Raw genomic sequence first — 25,641 nt, 5'->3', positions numbered from 1 at the left:
CCAAAACCCTACACTCAAAACCAGGAACCCTAAACCCGAAACCCTAAACCCTAAACATTAAACCCAAACCCCAAACCCCAAATCCCAAAACCTGAAACCCGAAACCCTACACACGAAACCGAAAACCCCACACCCGAAACCCTAAACCTTAAACCCATACCCCAAACCCCAAATCCCAAAACCCAAAACCCTACACCCTACACCCTAAAACTGAAACCCTACACCAGAAACCCTATGCCCTACACCCGAACCCAAAACCCTACACTCGAAACCAGGAACCCTAAACCCGAAACCCGAAACCCTAAACATTAAACCCAAACCCCAAATCCCAAAACCTGAAACCCTACACCCGAAACCCCAAACATGAAACCCAAAACCCTAAACCCTAAACCCTAAACCTGAAACCCTACACCCTAAACCCGAAAACCTAAACCCAAACCCCAAACCCCAAACCCCAAAACCTAAAACCACAAACCCTACACCCGAAACCCGAAACCCCAAACAAGAAACCCTAAACTAAAACCATAAACATTAAACCCAAACCCCAAACCCCAAATCCCAAAACCCGAAACCCTACACTTTACACCCTACACCCGAAACCCTACACCTGAAACCCCAAACACGAAAGCCTAAACACAAAACCCTAAACTCGATACATGAAACCCTAAACCCGAAACCCTAAACCCAAACCCGAAACCCCAAATCCCAAAACCTGAAACCACAAACCCTACACACAAAACACTAAACTCTACACTCAAAACCCAAAACCCGAAACCTTAAACCCAAACCCCAAACACCAAATCCCAAAACCTGAAACCCTACACCCGAAACCCCAAAAACGAAACCCTAAACCTGAAACCCTAAACCTGATACATGAAACCCTAAACTCGAAACCCGAAACCCTACACCCTACACCCTAATTTTTGGCCTAATTCTTCTTCTGATGATTGATTCAACCTCTGATCAAAAAGATATATCTTGGTTCTATTTTATCTCTTCAACAAGTTTAGTAATGAGCATAACGGCCTTATTGTTTCGATGAAGAGAAGAACCCACCCAGTGCAAATAATAAGGGTAGAGTTTTGTAATTTATGATCAAAATCGTGGTACATAACAAGAACATCCCATAGGATGATAAAAAAAATATTAAATAGTAAAGTTAAAAACTTTGTACGCAAAATAATACGCAGCTCCCAATGGTTTTTGTGACTTGTAAGCAAATTCGTGGTACATAAGAAATTAATGTCATTGGATAACAAACAAAAGATTGATTAGTATATTTTAAAAAAATTTACGACAACAAATATGCATTTCCCCACTCATTTGTTCAGTGTTCCTCACTTAGATTGATATCTGATTTGGCCTGTTTTTTTTTTAAAGCGAGCCACATAGTGCAAACAATAACGATAGATTTTTGTAACTTATAATCAAATTCGTGGTACATAACAAGAACATCCCATAAGATGATAAAAAAAAGATTAAATAGTAAAGTTAAAAACTTTTTGCGCAAAATAATACGCAGCTCCCAATGGTTTTTGTGACTTGTAAGCAAATTCGTGGTACATAAGAAATATATGTCATTGGATAACAAACAAAAGATTGATTAGTATATTTTAAAAAAATTTACAACAACAAATATGCATTTCCCCACTCATTTGTTCATTGTTCCCCACTTAGCTTAAGATCTGATTTGGCCTGTTTTTTTCTTCAAGCCAACCACCAAGCGCAGATAATAAGGGTAGATTTTTGTAACTTATAATTAAATTCGGGGTACATAACACTTACACCCCATAGGATGATAAAAAAAGATTAAATAGTAAAGTTTAAAACTTTGTACGAAAAATAATACGCAGTTCCCCATGGTTTTTGTGACTTGTAAGCAAATTCGTGATACATAAGAAATATATGTCATTGGATAACAAACAAAAAATTGATTAGTATATTTAAATTTTTTTACAACAACTAATATGCAGTTCCCCACTCACTTATTCATTGTTCCCCACTTAGATTAATATCTGATTTGGCCTTTTTTTTTCTTCAAGCCAGCCACCTCTAGTGCAAATAAGAAGGGTAGATTTGTTGTAACTTATAATCAATTTCCAGGTACATAACAGGTACATCTCATAGGATAATAACAAAAAAGATTAAATAGTAAATTTTAAAACTTTCTACGAAAAATAATACACAGCTCCCATGATTTTTGTGACTTATAAGCAAATTCGTGCTACATAAGAAATATATGCAATTGGAAACAAACAAAAGATTGATTATTATATTTAAAAAAAAATTATAAAAACTAATATGCAGTGCCCCACTCATTTGTTCCTTTTTCCTTACTTAGATTGAGATCTGATTTGGCCTATTTTTTTCTTCAAGACAGCCACCTAGTGCAAATAATAAAGGTAGATTTTTGTAAGTTATAATCAAATTCGTGGTTACATCCCATAGGACGAAAAAAAAATAGTAAAGTTTAAAACTTTGTACGAAAAATAATACGCAGCTCTCCATGTTTTTTGTGACTTATAAGCAAATTCGTGGCACATAAGAAATATATGCCATTAGATAACAAACAAAAGATTGATTAGTATATTTTAAAAAGTTGTACAAAAAATAATATGTAGTTTCCCACTCGTTTCTCATTGTTCCCTAATTAGATTGAGATCTGATTTGACCTGTTTTTTCTTCAAGCCAGCCACATAGTGCAAATAATAAGGGTAGATTTTTGTAACTTATAATCAAATTCGTAGTACATCCCATGATAAAAAAAATAAATAGTAAAGTTTAAAACTTTGTACAAAAAATAATTCGCAGCTCCCCATGGTTTTTGTGACTTGTAAGCAAATTCGTGGTACATAAGAAATATATGCCATTGGATAACAAACAAAATATTGATTGGTATATTTAAAATTTTTCTTACAACAACTAATATGCAGTTCCCCACTTATTTGTTCATTGTTCCCCACTTAGATTGAGATCTGATTTGGCCTTTTTTTTTCTTCAAGCCAGCCCCAGCCACCTACTGCAAGTAATAAGGGTAGATTTTTGTAACTTATAATCAAATTCGTGATATGTAACATGTACATCCCATAGGATGATAAGAAAAAATTAAATAGTAAAATTTAAAACTTTGTACGAAAAATAATACGCAACTCCCCATGGTTTTTGTGAGTTGTAAGCAAATTTGTGGTACATGAAATATATGTCATTGGATAACAAACAAAAGATTTATTAGTATATTTAAATTTTATTTACAAAAACTAATATGCACTTCCCCACTCATTTGTTCATTGTTTCCCACTTAAATTGAGATCTAATTTGGCTTTTTTTTTTCTTCAAGACAGCCACCTAGTGCAAATAATAAGGGTAGATTTTTGTAACTTATAATTAAATTCGTGTTACATAAGAGGTACATCCCATAAGACTAAGGAAAATGATATTTCAACAAAAGTATTTGACAAGTTTTTTACAATGGTGACGTGGCAGCGGTTGTTTTTAATTTTTATTGCCAAAATGTAAGTTAGCATGTGCGGTGGGAAAGAAAGGAAACTGAAATTAAAATGTAAGTTAGAGAGATAAAGTGAAGAAGAGAGAAAGGGGGAAGTGAGGGTGCGAGGGTGCGAAGTGAGAAAGCGTTTCGAGCGAGAGAGAGGAAGCAAGGTCGCCAGAGTTTCCAGTTCACTGAAAGCGTGTCTCCGGCAAGCATTTCGCCGTCATTAGTGGAGGATAGTTACGGTTTTCGGGTAGACTATCCCTATCATCCAGAAGACGAAGCTTTTGGAGTTGGTAGTGCTTTGCGAACTCTACGGCCACCTTCCTTCGTCGGCGGCAACCATTTGCTTAATATTGTCCCTATTGTTCGTCGTATCAAAACTTCAAGTGGTTTATTCACTAAAGCTATGTTAAACATTGTTTTGGGGAGTACCGCAAACGTATATAAGGAGCTACAATACACTGTATGTTTAAAATGTTCCAGCTTTCACTAAACTCAATCAAGTGTATCATTTTGGAACATTGAACATTCATTTAGTCTCTCAAAATGTAATTTCTATCATCAAATGGACATTCAAAGGAGCACTTGTCTAAATTCAGTATAGGGAAAGCACAGTACTGTAACCAAAGTGGGGACTTACTCATTTATATACTCAATTTGGATAATTGTTCATTCATTAAATAATTTCCAAAGTCTTCTCCATGCACCCAAGCTCCATGAACTGAACTGGGATCTTTGTCAAACAACACAAAACCAAAATAACAGATATCAAAACTAAGTGGGGAGTAAGGAATACCTATGTGGGGAGTTCCACAATTTTTTGACTGTACAATGCAGACTTGAGTAAAGTTCATTCATATACGGTAATTGCATCATTGCTCTTTCATTCAATCATTGACAATGTCTTCTCCATCACCCATGCTCCATTAACTAAACTGGGTGCTTTGATGAACAAGACAGAAACCAAATAAAACAATCCAAAACTAAGTGGGGAGTAAAGAATAACTATGTGGGGAGTTGCGCACAATTTTTTGACTGTACAATGCAGACTTGAGTTAAGTTCGTTCATATACGGTAATTGGATCATTGCTCATTCATTCAATCATTCACAAAGTCTTCTCCATCACCCATGCTCCATTAATTAAACTCGGTGCTTTGATGAACAAGACACAAACCAAATAAAACAATCCAAAACTAAGTGGGGAGTAATGAATAACTATGTGGGGAGTTACGCACAATGTTCTGACTGCACAGTGCAAACTTGAGTAAAGTTCGTTCATATACGGTATTTGCATCATTGCTCTTTCATTCAATCATTGACAAAGTCTTCTGCATCACCCATGGTCCATTAACTAAACTGGGTGCTTTCATGAATAAGACAGAAACCAAATAAAACAATCCAAAACTAAGTGGGGAGTAACGAATAACTATGTGGGGAGTTACACACACTTTTCTGACTATACAGTGCAGACTTGAGTAAAGTTCATTCATATACGGTAATTGGATCATTGCTCTTTCATTCAATCATTGACAAAGTCTTCTCCATCACCCATGCTCCATTAATTAAATTGGGTGCTTTGATGAACAACACATAAACCAAATAAAACAATCCAAAACTAAGTGGGGAGTAACGAATAACTATGTGGGGAGTTACGCACAATGTTCTGACTGCACAGTGCAGACTTGAGTAAAGTTCGTTCATATACGGTAATTGCATCATTGCTCTTTCATTCAATCATTGACAAAGTCTTCTCCATCAACCATGCTCCATTAACTAAACTAGGTGCTTTGATGAACAAGACAGAAACCAAATAAAACAATCCAAAACTAAGTGGGGAGTAACGAATAACTATGTGGGGAGTAACATTTACATTTTTGTATGGACAGTACAGACTTCAGTCAAAGTCATTTATATATGGTATTTGGATCATTTCTCTTTCATTCAATGACTTACAAATTCTTCTCCATAACCCAATCTCCATGAACTACACTGGGTGCTTTGTCAAACAACACACAACCCACAAGACAACAAATCGAAAAATGAGTGGGGAGTGACGCATAACTAAGTGGGGAGTTACATGCAAAGTTTAGTCTGTTCAATGCAGACTTCAGTAAAGTTCATTTACATATGCTATTTGGATCATTCATTCATGAATTCAGTAATTTACAAATTCCTTTATCCATCATTCATGCACTGCCTAACATTCACATAAATGACAATTGACTAATTTGATTAACTCCCGATATCCTTTTTCTTTTAACAAATGTCCCAACACAATATTAATTGTACGCTCGGGAAGACGAATTCGTTGTCGTCGACGACTTCCTCTACGACCTGTCTCCGGTAACCCACCCAAACGGCGGCAATGACTGCTATTTTCCACCACTAATCTCCAATGCTTCACTCCTCTCACTCTCTCATTCCCGTTCTCGCTTTATCCCTCTTTCTCTCTATCTTTCTCGCTTTCGTGTTTCTCCCTTTGTCGGTTTCTCGCTTTCTCCCATCCTCTCTCTTTCTAAAATCTCACTTTTAGTGAACCAGAAACTTCAGCGACCTTGCTTCCTCTCTCTCTCTCCCGATACGGTTTCTCACTTCGCACCCTCACTTTCCCCCTTTATCTCTTCCTCACTTTCTCTCTCTAACTTACATTTTAATTTCAGTTTCCTTTCTTTCTGCCGCACGTGCTAACTTACATTTTGATAATAAAAATTTAAAAAAACCGCTGCCACGTCACCATTGTCAAAAACTTGTAAAAAATACTTTTGTTGAAATATCATTTTCCTAAGATTAAATAGTAAAGTTTAAAACTTTGTAAGCTCTCCATGGTTTTTGTAACTTGTAAGCAAATTCGTGACACATAAGAAATATATATCATTGGATTACAAACAAAATATTGATTAGTATATTTAAAAAAATTGTACAAAAAATAATATGCAGTTTTCCACTCATTTGTTCATTGTTTCCCAATTAGATTGGTATCTGATTTAGCATGTTTTTTCTTCAAGCTAGCCACCTAGTGCAAATAATAATTTTTGGATAGTGCCAGACCAGTTTGTTTGAGATTTTCTTTTAATAAAATTTATAATTAAATGATAAAAAAAAGACGGAATCAAAGTGTATCAAACTGCATTTTGAACTCTACTTATAGATTCCCAAACAAAGAACCACAAACATATTATAATGGCTAATGTTATTATTATGTTTATATTTTCTTTTCAATTAACTATTGTTCATAACAATGATCATCATTGCAAAAATTTAGCTGAAATATGTTAATTTTAAATAGATTTAAATTTATTAAGAAATTAATAATTTGTTTTCTATCAAAGATACTACAAATTCATAAAAAATCGAATATGAATTATAATTGTATAATTATAAAGTCTCCACAATTATAATTTATTTGTAAAATGAAATAAAAACAAAAATACCTTTCATATTCATTATGAATAAAAATAAGTTTTTAGCAGTCATTTATAACACCACATAACATAACGGATAAATCTTATATAACATTGTCAATGGTAGTAAAGAGAAATTACAAAATTCATGGAGGTTAAAAAACTAGGTACAGGTAGTAAAGGAAGGTGAAGGGAAATTAACGTAGTTGAGAGTCTGATGTTGGATTGGATTGCAGATGTGAAAATTGAAATAGTTGAAGTTACGCCTCAACTAGATTTGTTGAGAGAGAAAGAGGCGCAGAGAGAAGAGAACAGAAGTGAGCTACGATGCTAATCATAAGGTCTCTGCGGTACCCATTTCTCCTGGCCTTGATCTCTCTGCATCTGCAACTCCTTTCGGGTATCTCTACTCTTTTTCATGAATTTGTGTCTTGCTGTTGGGAGAGAATGCCATGAATGCTGATTTGAGGGTATAGAACAATTTATGATTTTGATTTTTAGGGTTTTATGTGCAATAAAATGAAATACAACAAGTGGTCTATGTGGAGATTCTGATCATTTGCTCATCATTGTTAACAATGTTACCGAGGTAAAGTGCAGATAATTATTAGGTTTACCAAGGAAATTATGTCTGGTGTTTTTTATTTGCGTTTAAAATACGCTGATAAGGAATCCATGCCGATATGGCAGTGGACATTTAATCAAATGTTAATAGCTCTCGAAATTCCACCCTTTTACAAGTTAGTTAAATCTAACAATTTAGCCTTTGGCCTTTGTTACTACTTTAGAATGTTATGTACCATACACCTGTGAATGAAGAAAATTTTTTAATCCATTAATCTATTTTAATTTCTTAAAATAAAGCAGGAGAGGTCCCCTGCCTCTTATATCGGTCGCTTATGAAAATTTTGTGTCCTTGAAGGCCTAGACAACAATCCTTCAGATGCCAAAAATGAGAATGAATATATGAATCATCATGCTTCAAGAAGCTCTGTGGGGTTCAAGATAATTATTATATGTCTTGGTATGGTGACAGTCATAGCATTCTGTGTTTTTCTTTTCAAATTATGGCAAAGGAAGAAGAGAGAAGAGCAGCATGCTCGTCTTCTGAAGCTGTTTGAAGATGATGATGAACTTGAGGTGGAACTCGGTATGCGGGATTGACAATTTATTGCCGGATTGACAATTTATCCAATTCCTTCTTTATTGAAAACTTCACTTTCATGTCAACAAGGCTATGTGATCTTTTACCATTCAAATCTGGCAGTGGTCATTTTGAAAAGTTAAAATGGGGCATTTGCTTGTCACCAGTTTGGTAGTCTCCTGGTTTAGCCGGGGAGATTTAGGGTTCAATTCTTGTCTTCTCACCTGACATGAGCAAGATGAAGCAGGTTTATATTTTGTTCTTGTATACTTATTTGTAAATCATATATATTGGTTCTACTTCATAAGGTGATGTCAATTAATAAAAAAATTATTTGATGTGAGAATACAGTTTGAACTTTTTTACTGCCATAATAACACACTGGCTCGGTGTTGCATTTTTTTGCACGTCTTTATTTATTTAGTACTGTACCTATATGGTCGGTACGAAGACTTCCCAAAAGTGAGGTGTTAGGCTCAACCCATGTAAAAGTAACAGTATTTTATTATTTTATGAAATTATAAATCTTACGACTCAAGGTCAACATGGACGTATTACTTTGAAATGATTGAAGTAGGTTATTGTCTGGGTTTTGGCCATAGCCTTAGATTTTATTTTAAGGATTCGAAATAACAAAGTCACTTGGCGAAAAAATTGACAATAAACAGGTCAGAGTATATGAAGGTAGTAGATGTAAACGTCAGTCTTTTTCAAGGCCTTCATTTCTTTACAGAGATGGACTATTTCTTTCAGAGAAAGAGTCCTTTGATTCTCTGCGAAGGAACGCATGAAAAAATTATAAAAGTAACAAGGAAAAATTTCAAGAAATGTACTTGGAAAAAGGTGGGTTTATACCGATATAAACGTTTGATATCCTGAATGAAGAATATCCGACCGATTCAAATTCATTGATCAAGTAATGAGTTAAATATGTTTTATGTCTTAACTTTTGGTAAAAAATAGAATTAGTTTATTTTGAAATTTTGATTCAATTTAGTTTCTCAATTTTATAATTGTGTAGATTTAATACTTTTAACTAAATTGGTTAGGTTTATTTGATATTTCATGATAACATCGAAGTAAAAATATGTTAAACAATGTAAATAACTCAAATGCTATCATAAGATGTCTTTGAAACGTGTTAACAAATTTTGATTGAAATGACTAAATTTATACAATACTAAAGTTGGAGAACTAAATTAGGTTAAAGTTTTAAAAATTGACTAATTTTAATTTTCACTGAGTATGATGAAACTAAAAATATATTTAACCCTCAAGTAATTGATTATAAATAATTCGAGCTTAGAAGAAACAAAATGCTCTAAAGATTATATAAAAAATTTTCCTAACTAAAGCAAGGCAGGATGAAGATATTGATATGAAAAAAATTAAAGAGAAATGATTTAGAGACTAATCTAATTAGAGAGTAGTTCTTATTATTCCAATCGAGGGAAAAATTAACAAATATACTTAAAAACATTTATATTTGTCAAGGAATTTGAATAGTGAAATTTTTTAACAACCGAAAATAACCTTGACATTTGGGATGAACCTATATAAATCCTAATGTGCATTCTTCAAACTATACTTTGTTAATATGTTTGCTACACATAGGGATGTCAACGGGACGGGTAGAGTACGGGTAGTAGCTTCCCCGTACCCTACCCACAGGATAAATATTCACCACGTACCCGTATCATATTCATCGGGTATCCGTTATGCGGGTACCCGCCTATTTTTTTCATATTTGCGGGTATCCACTAGTACTCGCGGATATTTACAAAAGTATTTTAATAAACAAATATTTAATCATAATTAGTGATTGGATCAACAAATCCATTTTCTCCAATTGATTCTTGAAAAACAAACAAATAAAACATCACTAACAATTTATATTGTAGTTTATTTTTGAATGAAATATTAAAGAAATTACTAACTTCATTAATGTCCACATCTTGTAATATTGTATAAAGTTTCATGTTGTCAATTTTTAATCTAGAAGAACATGTAAACATAAGGAGTTCATTAAAAATTTCTAACAATCACTTAAAATATCTAAGTAAAAGTGTTAATTTCATTACCTTTCATGTTGGTCTATAACCAGTCTTGGAGACATATCAATGCCTCCATAGTATCTGGAAGTAATCTACTCCGATGTGGGGTAAGAATCTGACCAACATTATTGAATAAAGACTCATAATGTTTTTTACTAATATATATATATATATATATATATATATATATATATATATATATATGAGGGTATTGTTCTGAATTAAAGTTTAACGGGTACAGATATGATACCCATTCCCGTCCCGTTAACATGCGAGTATCAAAAATACCCGTATCCACGGGTAGCGAATATCCATTTTTAATATCCGATTCCTATCTGCTGCGAATTTTATCCGCGGATATTGGCAGGTACAGATTGTTTTAACATCCCTAACTACACATCGATTAGATATTGCCTGTTTCATTGCATTTTGAAAACTAATGAATTCCATTAACATTTTTAGAATTAAACAGATGAATTTGATCCAATTCCTTTTTCTATACTTTTGTTGGATGGATTCGATAAATATACTTGTACATAAACTAAATGAATGACAAATAAATGGATTATTTTCTCATCCTATGAGGCTTCCAATTCCCAGGCCTGGCATAAGTTGTTGGTCGGACAAAACCTTTCGCAGAAAGGAACAAGATGAGAGATACTCCCTGTTTCCTACAATTGATCCCAACAGAGTAAACTCTCTTGACTCTTAACATGGACTCGTAATCCGGTTTACTGCACTAAAGCAAATATAGCAAGAGACTACAACCGAAATCTCACTAAAAGAAGCACCAACTAGCAATCATAATAGCAAGTTTCCTAGTTTATAGTAATTAAGAAATTAATCAATCAAAAACATAAAACAAATATAGTAGATTTTAACAAAGAGTATAAGTACTTACACTTATTGAAGGGGTGACATGGCACTTAGAATTCGACAGAAAACACTGAATTTGCATTGAAATATTACTAAGTACGAAAACCAGATTAGAAAACTTCACCAATCCCATAATCTATGATTGTCAAACATGGAATAAAAGTAATTGCATATTTGCCATGGTACTTGTACAAAGTATTAACACCGCGAAAGAGCAACTGCTATTTGATGTCACCATCCTAGAGAAAAATAACAAATAAATTCTCTGAAGTTCCAATTAGGTACTGTCAAAGAATGGCACAACGACCTTCAGCTCGCTTGCGAAGTTCTTCGTGGGCCTTCTCAAGACGTTCTCTCAGTTTACGTATTTCTTCATCTGATCTCATTTGAGCTAACATTGCCTTCTCCTCAGCCTTAAGTCTTGCAGCTTGCTCTTCATCTAACTGTTGCTTAAGCTTCATAGTTGCCTCACTCAATTTTGATTCAACCTAAAAATTCATATAATTAATCCAAAACTAAAATATTAGAGATAACGCTCCACTTATTATGTCAATACTGTATTCAGTGCTTTGCCACGTGTACTCGTGGGAGTCAAGACCTTCTGCTAGAGTGTAAGCCCGTAACACTAAAGATTAAAATGCATTAGAATAATGGCACGGCCACATGCAAGCTGAAAATTATCTAGCCAAACGTATACTCTTCCCCATAAAACCTACCAACTGGTGGCCGGGGCTACGTTAAAATATCTGATAGTCTAGAGGAAAAGGAAACTTTTTAACCCTTTCAGTTAACTTGTCCTACGATCCCATCCAAATTCTCGTTGAAAAAGACTGATAAAGCTTTTAGTTTTGGATTATCTTTCACCACCTTATTGTCCAATCATACCTGTGTAACAGGACTTACCACACAAGCTTTCTAGCCCTCCCGTATTTGTTATATCTAATAAAGATCATTAATGATATCAGATTTACATTGTCATTTTCTTCATATGAAAGATAGCAACACCTTCCCGCTTCCACTTGAGTACAACTTGAAGATAAGCTGCCCATTCTTGTAAAATTTTTGCGTTCAAATACACCTTTCTTAGCACCTCTACCCGCCTACTCTAATAAGTACATGAATGAGGATAAATATAAAGAACAAAAACACATAATTCCAAGGAGGGTAACTAAAAGCATGTCAAGACAATATGTTCACGGTCACCAAAATAATTATTTAATTTTTTTGTTTTTATCGTGGACTTGTAAAAATTAGGAGTTATTTTTTTATAATTTTAGTGAAAATAATAATGGGTAAAATAGGATTTATCTAGGATATTCAAGCCCCCAATAGGAGCTAGTAGTGCAGCCAAAAGGAGGGAGTGCATTTAGAGCTCCAAGGGTGTAAAAGTGAAGGCAAGGAAAACAACTTGAAAGGAATAATCTGAAAGAAAGAAAATTCTTATTCAATTCATTCATTTGAAATAGTACATTAGCCTCTAAGTAATAATTACAAAGAGATCTTTAGAACTTTCTAACAGCTTGTAACAACTTCTAGTAGAACACTTAATATCCTATTAACAACACTCTCCCTCAAGCTAGTGAATAGATATCAATCATTCCCAACTTACATGTAAGATCATGAAATGGCTCGGTAGGAAGACCTTTCGTGAATAGATCTATTAATTGATGCTCAAATGGAACAAAAGAAGTAGTAATAAGACCACTATCTAGTTTCTCTTTAATAAAGTGTCAACCTATCTATGTGTTTGGTCCTATCAAGCTGAACTGGATTGTGAGCAATGCTAATAGCATGATGGTTAGCAAGTTGACATACTTCACATTTAAACAACTCAATAGACTCTTTAGAAAATAAGGAAGGGAACATAGACTTTAGAATAGAAAAAGAGGGATGTCCTAAACGACAATGGAGAAGCCAAATTTTAGAAGACTAAAAAATATAAAAGATTGGAGACAAGAGGTACTTGTTTGTTACTATCTTTAGTTCCTAAGTTATTAAAGCATTACAACTCTACTTGTTCCTTAACCGTTCCAATTGTGCTCCCTGTAGAAATATCCTAGAAAACACAATAAGTGAGAAAGAAGATTACATAACACTTTAGGTCATGGGTAAGTTTTTAATGGAAATAAGATTATAGAAAGTTTTGGGATGAGTCCGGTTCACAACCGTCGTGTGGTTACCGAGAAGAGAAATATATGATATTAAAAGAGATGAATAAGGGATCATATGGTATGTTGCACCAAAATCTAGAACCCAAGAATCCTTAGATAAAGTTTTAAAAACATTAAAAGAGGAGTTAGATTTCTTACCAATCATGATAGAGAGCAAGTACCAAAAGGTCACTTATTGATAGACTCCATGAGAGATTTTAGACATTCAATTTCAGCATGCAGTGCATGAATTTCTGAAGTTAGAAGACTAGCATTGCTTAGTGGAGCTACCATGCTTAAATAAATGATAGGGATTCTTTAGCCCCTTCTTAAATAAAACATAAAAGTTATACAAAAAGCTCTGGCAATGGCAAGGCAATGGTAGCAACAATTCCAGCAATGGCAATGGTGGAAGCTCTGGTAATGGCTCCGACAAAAGGTCCGATGTAGTGTGTCTAATGCAGATCACATAGTACATATTTATACTAATCAAATACATTAAATTCTTGCCTAATAATCAAGGATCAATGATCCTGATTTCCTATAATCTGTAATAGTTAATGATCAACAAATTTGTAATAGTTAATGACTAGTTAATGTTAAAATAAATAACCTTTAATAGGATTTATTGTTAGGTGTTGTGTGAAGGGTAACAACTTTCCTGAATGTGACCCATTATTTTACAATAAGTACATTGAGCTCTCTACCTATAGGATGCCCTCCTCTACTACTACCTATTTTTTTTCACAAGTAGAAATTATGGCAAATGAGATAGTTCCTGAAGACAAGTTGAGGAAATACAGGGAGACAATCCAGAACCGCAACAAGGAAACCTAGGGTTTCAAGAGAGAGAAACCTGGGGTTTCAAGTGAGAGAAATTGAGATTAACATTAGAAGACACCAAATGCTCTCAGAACAAAGAACAGAGGGCCGAAACGGGCTCAGAAAGCTGTAATGAATTTGATCGTGGGGTCCAGGAAGATTCTGACCATTGGAAGGCAGCTCATGAGACACATGCGCCTAGGGAAGCACTGCGTTTGGATGGCATGCGACGGTGCGTCAGTCGGAGTATGGATGCGCACTCACCAGGGTTGGGTCATGCTCCTAAAGGCTCACAAGATCGAGGGGTTGGAGGACAAAAATCGGCAGCAAACAGGAGCGGACAACTACATACAGCAGTGAACAACAGTGGATTACATGGACAGCACGCTCAATGACGAATAGACTATTCTTTCACCGAACAGAGACTAGACAAAGACCAACATATTTAGTTACATCTTGAACTCAAGTTCGACACTAGACACCATATCTCTTAATATCATCCAATTTCAACATTAATTACCACTCCTATTATTTACAAGTAAAAATCAATTTAAGCTTTCAATTTGAATTCCTCCACACACAGAGACACACACCATCCACTATTCTTGATATTTTAATAAAAGAGAGAGAGGAAGAAGGAGAAGCAGAAAGAGAGAGAGAGAGAGAGAGATAGAGAGGGAGAAGGAGAAAGACAGAGAAAGAGAATTAAGTATGAGGGATAGCAAACTCAATACCACCATATCAAGGCAGAAGTTTCACTGCTTTGAATCTTTTTGATTCTTTTGGCCACAAGTAGCATGCATTCTATACTATTCATGAACTCAAAATTATTAAGACATTTTCGGTTGTTTGCAGGCCAAGAAAAGCATGTATGAAGATTATTCAAGTGTAATGGACTCCCCATGAAATAGGATGGACCAAATGCAATATGGGTGGAGCCTGAGCATCATACTCTGATCACGGACATACATTAGCTAATGGTGGTATCTTTAGGAATTACAGTGTAGAAATTAAAATTATTTAAAAAAAGTTCACCCAACATAACTCTTTTTTTGCTTATATTTGAGTCGGGATGGAGTATCTATTCCTTCTGGAATGTACCCACTAAACTACTTATTAAGAGCTCACTTATCAATTTCATAAGGCTCGTTAATAATTAATATGCATGTACACAACAAAGAAAACTAAGATTATCACATATTACTTAATTTATGAAATTAAACAAGATTTATCCAATTTTAGATCCTATGCCAAAACACCAATAGTATTTTATCCGAATGAGTGCAACTATTCAGTGAGTTTAAATACCGAGTAAATGCTGATTTTAATCAACTAAATTGCTTATTAAGCACTACACTGCAATACATATGCAAAGCGCTATAAAAAATTAATTAAAATAAAAGAGTCACATTATTTAACTTAAAAAAATGTTAAATGACATCAAGTTAATTAAAATGGTTAATATAAGAAGACATGGATGTAAAGGGTACGGTACCATCTCAGTAATTCGCTTTAATTGATCATCATATGTTTGCTGCATTTGCTTTTCAAATTCCGATATTACATCTTCAGAATATTGTCCTTTTAAAGAATCAACCTTTCTTTGTTGCTTATGCAGCTGCATTGCTCCCTTCTGCAGTCAAATGAATGAAAAGATGAATTAACTGATATCATGTAATGCTTTCCAAGATTTGATGTTCACAAAGGCTTCACCTTCAGTTCTGTAAACAACTCATCTGTATAAGGTCGTCCACCATTTCGTGATAGAACAATGTTTACAAAATAGAGAAGTTTTTGAACTTGTCCAAAACGTTTCCCTTCATCCTTAGTCTTGTTATCAAAAAGTACAACACGATTCTCACACAGACCAAGAATTTCCTACAGTGCAGTTAAATTCAATATTTCAGTTGAACATCAACAAAACTAAGAATTTCCAATTTGAGATTCAGCAGATGGACTTTCCCATAATCCAAGATATATTCAACCAGGACAGAAGAGTATCATGCCACTAAAAGAAGCAGAAAATAACACTTTATTAGCTGGAATTTGTTGGCAATTACAAATTTTGATGAGTTTAACATCTAAATCAAGAGAGAGATTCAATAAATGCCAAATAAAACCACCAAAATTAGAGTCTCACAGACATTTTTTACAAGAGTTGACCCAACACAAAAACAAGCCAAGTGAAGCACTTTTAAGAATTCTGCTACTCGGCTATTTATATCTTTTCTTACAAGACATACCAATAAGAAAGTTCACAACATATACAATCGAATTCCACACAAGATATTTGCCAAGCATGATACAAGAGCAGATGACAGCCATTGCACCAATCTTTCTGCATGTAAAAGTTTTAATCTCCAAATGGCATCAGACGGGTGTTTAGTTTAGACCTGTTTATTTGTGATTTTCATAAGAAAAAAATGTTTTAATTAAAAAATATGTTAAACTTAGTTATAATTAGATAAGTTTTAGTCTATGAAAAATTAAAATCTTAAAATAAAACCAGTTTTATTACTTTTCTAATAAGTTTAGAAAGCAGCTTCTAGAAGGAAAAACTAGAAAAAGGCTATGGAATAAATGTATGCTTTTTAAAGCATATCCAAACCAAACATGAATAAAGATATGTGCACCAGGAAAATGAGTTAAAAAATACATTCTAAAGGTTTAGGTAATCACTTACTAAGGGGCATGAATAAATTGGATGTACCAGCCAAAAAATATAATTGTGTATACATTTTCAAAATTAACAATATATATTTAAAATTTCAGCAAAGACCAAATGAATTTATCAAAGTTTTGACTCGAAGGTAGAATGTGTTCAAAGATTTGTAAGCCCGTCATTCAATTGAAACAGACAACTAAACCACAGTAACTGGTACAACAAGGTTAAAAATCCAATGAATATAAGAAAAAAAAGTAGAGTTTAATCTGGATTGCAATGCTCAAAGAAAAACCTCTAAAGCCTTTGGACATCCGCGACCTAAATAATCCTCCATGCGCTCATTGTTTTCTTCCAATTCATCTCCTCCAGTGAAGACCACAATCATGTAATCAACAATTTTGCTTCCAAATAATGACTGCAAGCTCCGTAGAGCAGTTTCTTCTTCCTCAGTAAAGCGTGTTCTAACCGAGAACACCACAATGACAGCATGGATCCCATCCTTAGCTAAATCAATGCATTTGACAATTTCCTTTCCAACAAACTCAGATCCAGAAGACAAATCAAATAATCCTGTGAAACTCTGTACGTCAGATGAATGTAACAAAAGCTTCCAAGAAAGAAACAAAGGAAATAGATAAACAATCTGATGAGATTTCTATTTACTATTGAATAATTCACTATTTTATTGACAATAGAAGGGGAAAAAAAGAAGGATAAGAGTCATAGCCTACAAGTCTGAGAGAAATCTCTAGACTCCCACTAACGATGATATTCTCCACATCCGTAATAAGCTCTAAACTCTAAAACCAACTTTGCCCCTCCCACTAATTCTTGTTGGACCCCTGACCTAGGGAATTTGGGCAAACAAAAACACACTAAAAAGGGCTTAGGAGTGTGATTCTTATCAATACCAATTTCATTCTCAGTGGATGAATTCTCCATCTCAAAGGAAAACTGTTTTGATCCCCTAATAGAAAAATTCCTAACTCTCCGTAGCTTGTAGCATCTTGCATGTCCTCAAAGCAATAGGAAGGAGATTGTTCCTTGATTGCAGCAGTTGATTTGATTCCCACTTAGTAGACTCCCGCATCTGCCTTGTCCTTAAAGCAAAAGAAAGGAAATTGTTCCTTGATAGCAGCAATTGATTCCCACATAGCTTCCTCTCACTGGCAGAGATCTCCAAAGAATAAGCCACCCAACCAATGACCAACCACCATGTTCGACTTTTCATGTAGTTAGTACAGCTTCTGGAAACAAAGGATCACGGCCTTTTATAGCCATCTGAGGTGGTATAGAGGTGCTAATGAAGTCATTTGTTGGAACGCTTGAGCTTAGATATGTAGAACAGGGGATGGATGCATGTTGTCACTGAAAATAAGAGCTTCTAGATGACTTCACCAATGTGAGACAGCACCTAAAAGGAACCGTAGTACCTTGGTGACAACTTAGTATTGATTCAGCAAGCAACCAATCCCGTTCAGTAAAATTGACTTCACCAATGCAAGACGGCACCTAAAAGTTTGATGTAAACCCAATCACGTTCAGAAAAACTGGCTTGTTTCCTGTGTGCATTAGCATGCGATTTCCATATTTTATTGGGCTCCAATGGAAATGACACTTCAATTGTCACGAGACTTCAACCTAATCTACTATAGTTTCCCCTTTCAAATAAGGGATCACAAGTGGAGGAAGGTGACCACATATCACCCCAAAGGGGATTTTACCTGTGGCTGTGTGAAAGGATGTTATACCAAAACTCCTTAGACAATAAAATATACCACTCTTTGAGTTGCTCTGATGAGAAACAATGAAGGAATGTTACTAAAAAACTTTAGGATAATAGAAATTTCTCATCCCTAGAACAGTACCTTGAATTGAAGACAAAAACAACTTCCAAAATCTACCGAGGAATAAGAGACCACAATCACTACTATTGACTTGGGAACCCATGCAGCTGGACAACATATTTAGGAATAGACTAAGCCACTGACTTTTCTGGGAAAGGATGTTTAAGTGCAAGGAGATAAGTATACTTAAATAAGCAATCCCACCACAAAAATGACCTCACAACCATGTAACTTGGTAACCTGGTGATAAAATCCACGGAAATGTCTTCCTCAGTCCATTCTGGAATTGGAAGAGGTTGAAACAAACCAAGGGAAGACATAGCAGAAAGTTTACTTCTTTGACACACGAATAAATTCCATGATTCTCTTTGTCATGCCTAGTCAAAGAAGGTCCTTGTAATACTTTTTAGGTCTTAGTGAACACGAAACATCCACCTACTAAAGTGGAATGAAACTCAGAAAGATATGAATGAGGGTGTACTGCTTGGGCAATAGCAACTGACCCTTAAAAAAACCAAACCTTCCCTCAGCTCATAAGCTAGACTAGAACTCGGATCAACCTATTGCATTTCCTTTAATTGGTTCAAATCTGGATCAAGAATAATTCTTCCCTTAGTTTGGGAAAGTCCGGCCAATAAGGGCTCACAGAAAGGGCGTTTAGGTCGCCAACATTGTCCCTGCTAGAAAAAGCACCAGCTGCTTTATTCTCAGGCCTAGGCTTATAAATAACTTCAATTAGGTAACACATTGTTGGTCTTTTGATGAAGAAAATGGTTTAGGCTCCAGTGATCTGTGAATACCTTAATACTTCTTTGGGAGGAATAAAGTCTCCAAAGTTGAATTGCTAAGGACACCAGCTACCATTTCCAAAGCTGACTCTAAAGCCCCACGTATTAGTAAAACTCATTCCTAGAGCCCCAACGGACTACAAAGGCATAAAGTTGTGACTGGAAGCACTATAGACTAAGATTAGAATTTAGTACCCCTCCAAAAGTCCTTCAAATTTAAGGGGTTTTGAACAAGAAAGCTCTTTGGGGTCGTAGGATCTACAATTTCAGATTTGGCATACCATCTCACTCCCTTCCTCGCCCTCCTTCCCCTCCATGGCTATTAGAGATTCAATATTTGGCTCCTCTCCGTCCTAAACCAAGTGAAACAAGTGTTGGCATAGATGACTTGGGCTATGGTATTGCCCACATTTAAAACAAAGGCCCTTTCCCGTCAGTCCATTAATTCTCACTACAGGCGATTCATGATCTACCTTGAAACTGAAAATTAAGCGCTAGGGTTCGGTTGGGCTTATTATCATTAGAGCTCCTAGTTGAGCTCACTGAATTGTGAACTCCTTGGATAATTGGGGTAATGGCCAGACGTAAGGAATGTTAATTTCACCTCTGCTCTAGCATCCAAAAGACATTGTTCAAGCAAACTTTTGCTCAATCAGACATGCCATGAATATTAATCTATGCTGGTTTTGCATAGGCTACGACCACCAAGCATGTTTCTTCCAGACTTGAAAAAACCCATGTATTGCTCCTCAACCATTAGAAGAACTTGGGTCATTAGTACTTCAAATGATACCACATATTCATTGTAGGTGCCATCCTTCTAAAGAGGCTTCAATTGGGAGAATGGGTTACCAGATTGGTGATCACCGCAGCAACCCATGGGTGATCAGTTAAGCATCTCCCAACTCGGCTAATGATCAAAGTCACGCAACACCTTGAATCAGTGCCATATTATTCCTTCCATACAAACTTGTGCCAACTATCATTGCAATTGCAAGTCTAACAGAGCACCTAGAACAGTAAAGTAAGTCTCTATCTTTGCAAACCAACCCATAGGATTATCACTCAGCCCTTCTAGCTATTAGTCACAAATCTTTTGTGACTGAAGTGGTTGGTCCCAACCCTTTGTCTAAACCTGTGCCAATTGACCCAGTTGGCAATCTCGCGGACACTATTATCACTCAACCCTTCTTGCTATTAGTCACAAATTCTTCGTGATTAGAGTGGCTGGTCCCAACCCTTTGCCTAAACCTATGCCAATTGACCCAATTAACAATCTCATTGACACCAGTCATTAAAGTACTCAATTAAAATGTTTGTTCCTTTAGTGTGGCATCATTAGAAAGTACCAATTGATCTTGAACCTTCAGCAATGCCCCTTAGTTTTAAGACTCGTCGTAGTGTCCAATCGCGACATTATCATAGTGTGCATAGAAAATTTCAAAGAAAACAAAAATGATAGCAATTCCCAGATAACATTGAATAATCATTGTTTTATTGATAATAAAAGGGGAAAAAACAGGGAAGGATAAGAGTCGTACCCCAAGTACGAGAAAAAGCTCTAGACTTAACAACAATATTCCCTACACCCCTAATGGAATCTACACCAACTCGGCCGCCCCCCACCCTATTAATTCTTACCTACGGCTGTATTGGGCTATAACCTAGGGGATTTGGGCCCACGGGAGTATGCTAATAGGGAATTAGGAGTGTGATTCCTATCACAATCACACATGCTCCTGAAAATATGTTACCATGCCTTTACCTGGGGTGTCAATAACATTAACACGTTGTCCGTCTTCTAGTTCTGCTGTCTGCAATTCACATGTGGTGGAAACAGCATAAGAGCTTGCCTTTGACTTGAAGACCTTCCTTCCGAGAATGGTATTACCCGTTGCACTCTTGCCATTACCAGTTCGCCCAACTAAGACTACTGTCCGAACCTCATTAGATGAGGAAGAAGTGAGCTCCCAATCATCATCAATAGAACTTCCACCCATCGTTAAACGAGGCCACTGAAATAGAAATTAAAAAAAAAGCTTAGTCAAAACGAGTGGCGTAGAGTGGAGTAGAGATAACCAATTTTAAGGTATGTTGGAAAAGAGAAGGTATCTTTGCTTGATTGTGCCCTTACAAATATTAATGAAAGGGGTGAGACAATAGATTTTACAGTAATTTGCTCAGTACGTCCAAAAAATTAAAAATCACGTTTCTCTGATCTCCAAGTCCTTCAGTAATAAAAGTCGAACATAAATTGAAGAGAAATTTTAGTCCCGTAAATAATTTTTCTTCTTCACAATTCTAAATTTTTAAACCAAAGCCCTTCCTTCCTTTGATCAAACAGAAAAACAAGGGTTATAGTAATAAAGAACAAGCACGACACGACGGACCCTGGCACAAGTCTTAGAGTCTTGTTTAATATTTTGAAACAAAACATGAACCCTCTTAAAGGCATCAGTTGAAATTGGTTCAGCCTAGCAGAGCAACTGCAGGGATACCAACTAAGAAGATGTTTTCAGGTAATGTAAATGATGAAACACTGAAAGTTAGAACAGTTGAATTGAACTATAGAATCATGCTCCGCCAAGGAAAAAAAGAAAGATAAATAAATACAGTAATCGCGGTAACAGAATGTTGAGCTGCACTTTCTAACCTCTAGGAGAGCCTTTCTTCCAAACAAAGCAACCCCCAAGGAACAGACTAGGTACAACACAACACTGCCACAAACACGAAAAGAATTTTAACATGTATACTTATTTATATACAGATTTATCTTTTTGAAGTTTACATTTTATTTTTCCCATCTTTATTATTCAGTAACTACCTTTTTAAATTTAAATTATTACTTATAAGAAAGAAAGAAAATTAATTCAAATAATTATTTATAATATCATATAATAACAAACTTATACAAAATATTTATTTTTATAATTATTTTTAATAAAAAAATAATAGTTTAATAAATTTTTAATATAATAAAAAAATAAACGCAAATGTGTATTATGTATGAAATTTTATCAAAATATTACATTTGAAACTTGCTTAAAATTGAAAGTATAATGCATATGAAAAACATACATTTCTTTGATTTTATTCTATATATAAGATATTAAATCAGTTAAAATAAATTTAAAAATTTTTATTTAAGTAATTCAAGTTTTAAAAATAATAATTTAATTAAAAGATATTGTTAGAGATAACACTCTTATTAGAAATAAAACTGTTGAAATAATAGCTACCAAAATCATCAAAGTTTGATTTAACTGTATCTAAATTAATTTTAAAAATTATATTTATATTTATTAGTAGTTGTAATTGTCAGTAGTTTTATAACTTACAAAATTATTAAAATCAGTCTTAACTGTCTCTGAAATAATTTTAAAAAAATAATATTCAGTATTTCATTGTTGTAATCACCTATAAAATCATAATTTTTTTAAATAAAATAATTTGGAAACCTAAAAATGGAAAGACAGAAAAGGTGGTTCAACTATGAGAAGAGCTAATTGAAGAAGAGGTTAATTGGATATAAACATGAACATTTCAATTTAGACGTGGAATTAATTCATGGTTAAGAACCATATGGTTCACTATCATGTAATAATTTCTCCATGTGGACACATTCAAACTCGAGTAGTTTTTGTTGATTATTTTTAGGAGTTTGTTTTCCCTACCTTGATATTTTGAATACTTACAAAATAAACTGGACTAATTATTCTTGCAGGGTCTCAACAACTTTGGTGACGAAGTTTTGCAATCAATGGACCTGAAAAAAAAAAAAAAAAAAAAAAAAAAAAAAAAAAAAAAACAGGTTTCTAGATTCTATTTTACAATTTTGTAGAACAAAAAATACTCAAAAAAATATTTTACTATTGTTGAATTTGTTAAATATTTTGGATCATCTAAGTTCAACAACTTTACAATAGTAAAAATCCTTAACTTCTACTTTTTCTAACAAGGATGATTTTGCTACTCTAATCAGCAATAAGTCTGCAGATAAAAGAAAATCATCTGCTAAGTCACCTCTCATCTCCCATAATTTCAGAGTATAATTAGTGAGGAAATTTGAAAGTACTAGAGTTGGAGTTGGTTCTTCACAAGCTTCAAAGAATGGTTCGACGACTTTTCTAAGAACCAACTAAGGTATTCGTATTCGTATTTAATGGCTCCTCATATATCAGCAATCTTCTTCCATGTAATTTAAGTTAGATGATATAACCGTAACTTAAAAAATAAAGTAAACCAAACCAAACGTACAAATAACTAATTAATTAGATAAATAATTTCAGCCTTTATGCTTGTCCCGTTAATTTTAATATGAATATGAATTACGAATTATATTTTCTCATGGATCGTTCATTGTCTATTAATTTGATAAGGGGTACTTATATAATTGATACTCATAATTCTTTATTTTATGTAAATATTTATATTAAATATTTGATTTGTATTCTCTCATCTTTATTTTTTTTTATTCTCTATTATTAATTTTATTTTATAACATATCCAAAATAATTATTAAAATTTTTCCTAATTTTAAGTTTAAATATTTAAAATTTAAATAAACTAACATGTAATATACATATTAATATATGTAAAATAACAAAATATATATATATATATATATATATATATATATATATATAACTATTAATGGATATATTTCTGCATGTTAATTCTAGAATAAGATATTAGTACATATAATTATAAATAAATTGGTTCAAAAATAAAGCAAGTAAAGTGTTTAGGTCTCCAAAATTAAAAAAATTTTAAAAAAAATAGTACTAATATTTATTTATTAAATTAATTGTAAAATTATGTTTAAAAAAAATAAAACTCAAAATCAATTTTAGTCTAATATATCTCTAATATACCTTTATCTTTTTTGGTCTCCTTTTTAACTTTTAACTTTTTTTGAATGTTTAAAAATAATAATTTTTCTATATTATATAAATATATATATATATAATATATAAATTTTATAAATAAAAACTAATAGAAAAAAAAAAAGTTGTGGATCAACTCGTCTGTCCATTCTAAGGTTGGACGAATTGTATTGTTTAACCCATTTTCAATAATAAATTAATTTACTTTGCGAACCAAGGACTAGACGAGGCAAAAGACCAAATTGATCCATTTTGTTATTCTAACTAGCATGAGACTCGTGCGTACAAGTCGTCTTTTTGGTTTTTAAATTTTTTTTTTAGAAAACAGATTTTAATGTTATTATCAATAAATCAATAATTTAAATTCAAAGTTTGTAAAGTTTTAATTGCCAATTTAAATATATTCAACAATAAAATTTATTTAACAATGATATAATAATATATTTACATATAATTAATTATTGCTATATATTATGTGTTATATGTTATAATAATATATTTACGTATAATTAATTATTGTTATATATCATGTGTTATATGTTATGTGTTTTTAAGTTATTTGGAATCATCAATTTGTGATGAGATAGATTGTTATTTTGTTTAGATTAAGAAATGACACTATCATGTTGATTAGAAGTTTAATAAGAAAACATTGTTTGTGATGCACGGGTCGTGTTTTTTTTCGTTTTATATTTTTTAATATTTAAAATAGATTTTATTGTTATATATATAAATTAGTGTTTTGAATAATTATTATTGTTATTGGTTTAATTGTATAAAGATTAATTTTATTGTTTAAATATATTATTAATTTATTTAACTATAACAATTTGTAATAATAATTTGTCGTTGTTAAAATAAAATGTAGATATATTATGTAATATGGTATTGTATAAATAAATCATGGGCTTTAAAAATATGAGCAGGAGAGAAAGGAGGGACCGTTCGCGAGTTCATTCCACAAAAGCACCACAAAATATAGAATTTTAGTCATGGCTAGAAGCCTCCTCGACGATTTTTTCATTTTGAAAAGAAAACTAAATCACGTCCTCTACAGTGTTGGCACCATTACAAATGCTACACTTAGCAAAAGTCCAATTGATTTGCAAAGGGCCTTGGATCCTTATCCATAAGCCTTATTTTCCTCAACATTATAGCACTTCAATCTGAAAAAAAAATCAAACCTTTCATAAAAAAAAAAAAACAACAGAACACAAAGTAAAGAAAAAATAATTGAGTATGAAGAAAAAGAAAGAAGAAGGATCCACAAAGAAGAAAAGGAAGAAAAAAGGAAGAAGAACAGCAAAAACTAATATTCTTGATGAACCAAACGTTCTGTTATGCATGAAAAACAATAAACAAGAAGTTAAAAAGAATATAACTTCATATGAAGAAGAAGAAATAAAAAGGATCGACGAAGAAAGAAGACAGAAGAAGAAGAAAAACAAAAGAAAAAATATCCACAACTTCTGTAAACCTTCAACAACAACAATCACAACAAAATTAAACCTTTCATG

General features: G+C 33.5%; 2 protein-coding genes across 5 annotated transcripts; one reads left to right on the top strand and one right to left on the bottom strand.

The window, feature by feature from the left end:
• The first annotated feature begins 7,000 nt into the window (after positions 1-7,000).
• LOC114168720 lies at positions 7,001-8,382 on the top strand. 2 transcript variants are annotated; one of them, XR_003600750.1, is made up of 2 exons: positions 7,001-7,481; positions 7,815-8,382. XR_003600750.1 is itself a non-coding variant. In XM_028053631.1 (2 exons), exons 1-2 carry the CDS (start codon positions 7,220-7,222, stop codon positions 8,054-8,056), a joined length of 315 nt encoding a protein of 104 aa, XP_027909432.1. In that variant the 5' UTR covers positions 7,016-7,219; the 3' UTR covers positions 8,057-8,382. The 2 variants fall into 2 exon arrangements, 1 of the variants encoding a protein (XP_027909432.1); XM_028053631.1 differs by having other exon boundaries at positions 7,016-7,292.
• Positions 8,383-11,022: 2,640 nt separating this feature from the next.
• On the bottom strand, positions 11,023-21,974 carry LOC114169505 (immune-associated nucleotide-binding protein 9-like). 3 transcript variants are annotated; one of them, XM_028054678.1, is made up of 6 exons: positions 21,892-21,974; positions 21,004-21,253; positions 16,896-17,173; positions 15,652-15,816; positions 15,434-15,571; positions 11,023-11,454 (listed from the first exon to the last, which is right to left on the bottom strand). In XM_028054678.1, exons 2-6 carry the CDS (start codon positions 21,236-21,238, stop codon positions 11,254-11,256), a joined length of 1,017 nt encoding a protein of 338 aa, XP_027910479.1. In that variant the 5' UTR covers positions 21,239-21,253; positions 21,892-21,974; the 3' UTR covers positions 11,023-11,253. The 3 variants fall into 3 exon arrangements, with proteins under 3 accessions (XP_027910479.1, XP_027910481.1, XP_027910480.1); XM_028054680.1 differs by lacking the exon at positions 21,892-21,974 and adding an exon at positions 21,629-21,873; XM_028054679.1 differs by lacking the exon at positions 21,892-21,974 and adding an exon at positions 21,373-21,816.
• Positions 21,975-25,641: the final 3,667 nt, after the last annotated feature.

This window comes from Vigna unguiculata, chromosome 11, assembly GCF_004118075.2.
Source record: "Vigna unguiculata cultivar IT97K-499-35 chromosome 11, ASM411807v1, whole genome shotgun sequence".
Taxonomy (NCBI): domain Eukaryota; kingdom Viridiplantae; phylum Streptophyta; class Magnoliopsida; order Fabales; family Fabaceae; genus Vigna; species Vigna unguiculata.
This window is presented reverse-complemented; position numbering and strand designations above follow the sequence as displayed.

Coding starts and splice junctions, on each gene's coding strand:
- LOC114168720 (XM_028053631.1), top strand. CDS start 7,220: ATGCTAATCATAAGGTCTCTGCGGTACCCATTTCTCCTGGCCTTGATC. Junction 7,293..7,814: donor GCATCTGCAACTCCTTTCGG/GTATCTCTACTC, acceptor GTGTCCTTGAAG/GCCTAGACAACAATCCTTCA.
- LOC114169505 (XM_028054678.1), bottom strand. CDS start 21,238: ATGGGTGGAAGTTCTATTGATGATGATTGGGAGCTCACTTCTTCCTCA. Junction 17,174..21,003: donor TAATGTTATTGACACCCCAG/GTAAAGGCATGG, acceptor AGAGTTTCACAG/GATTATTTGATTTGTCTTCT. Junction 15,817..16,895: donor GATGTCCAAAGGCTTTAGAG/GTTTTTCTTTGA, acceptor ACTGCACTGTAG/GAAATTCTTGGTCTGTGTGA.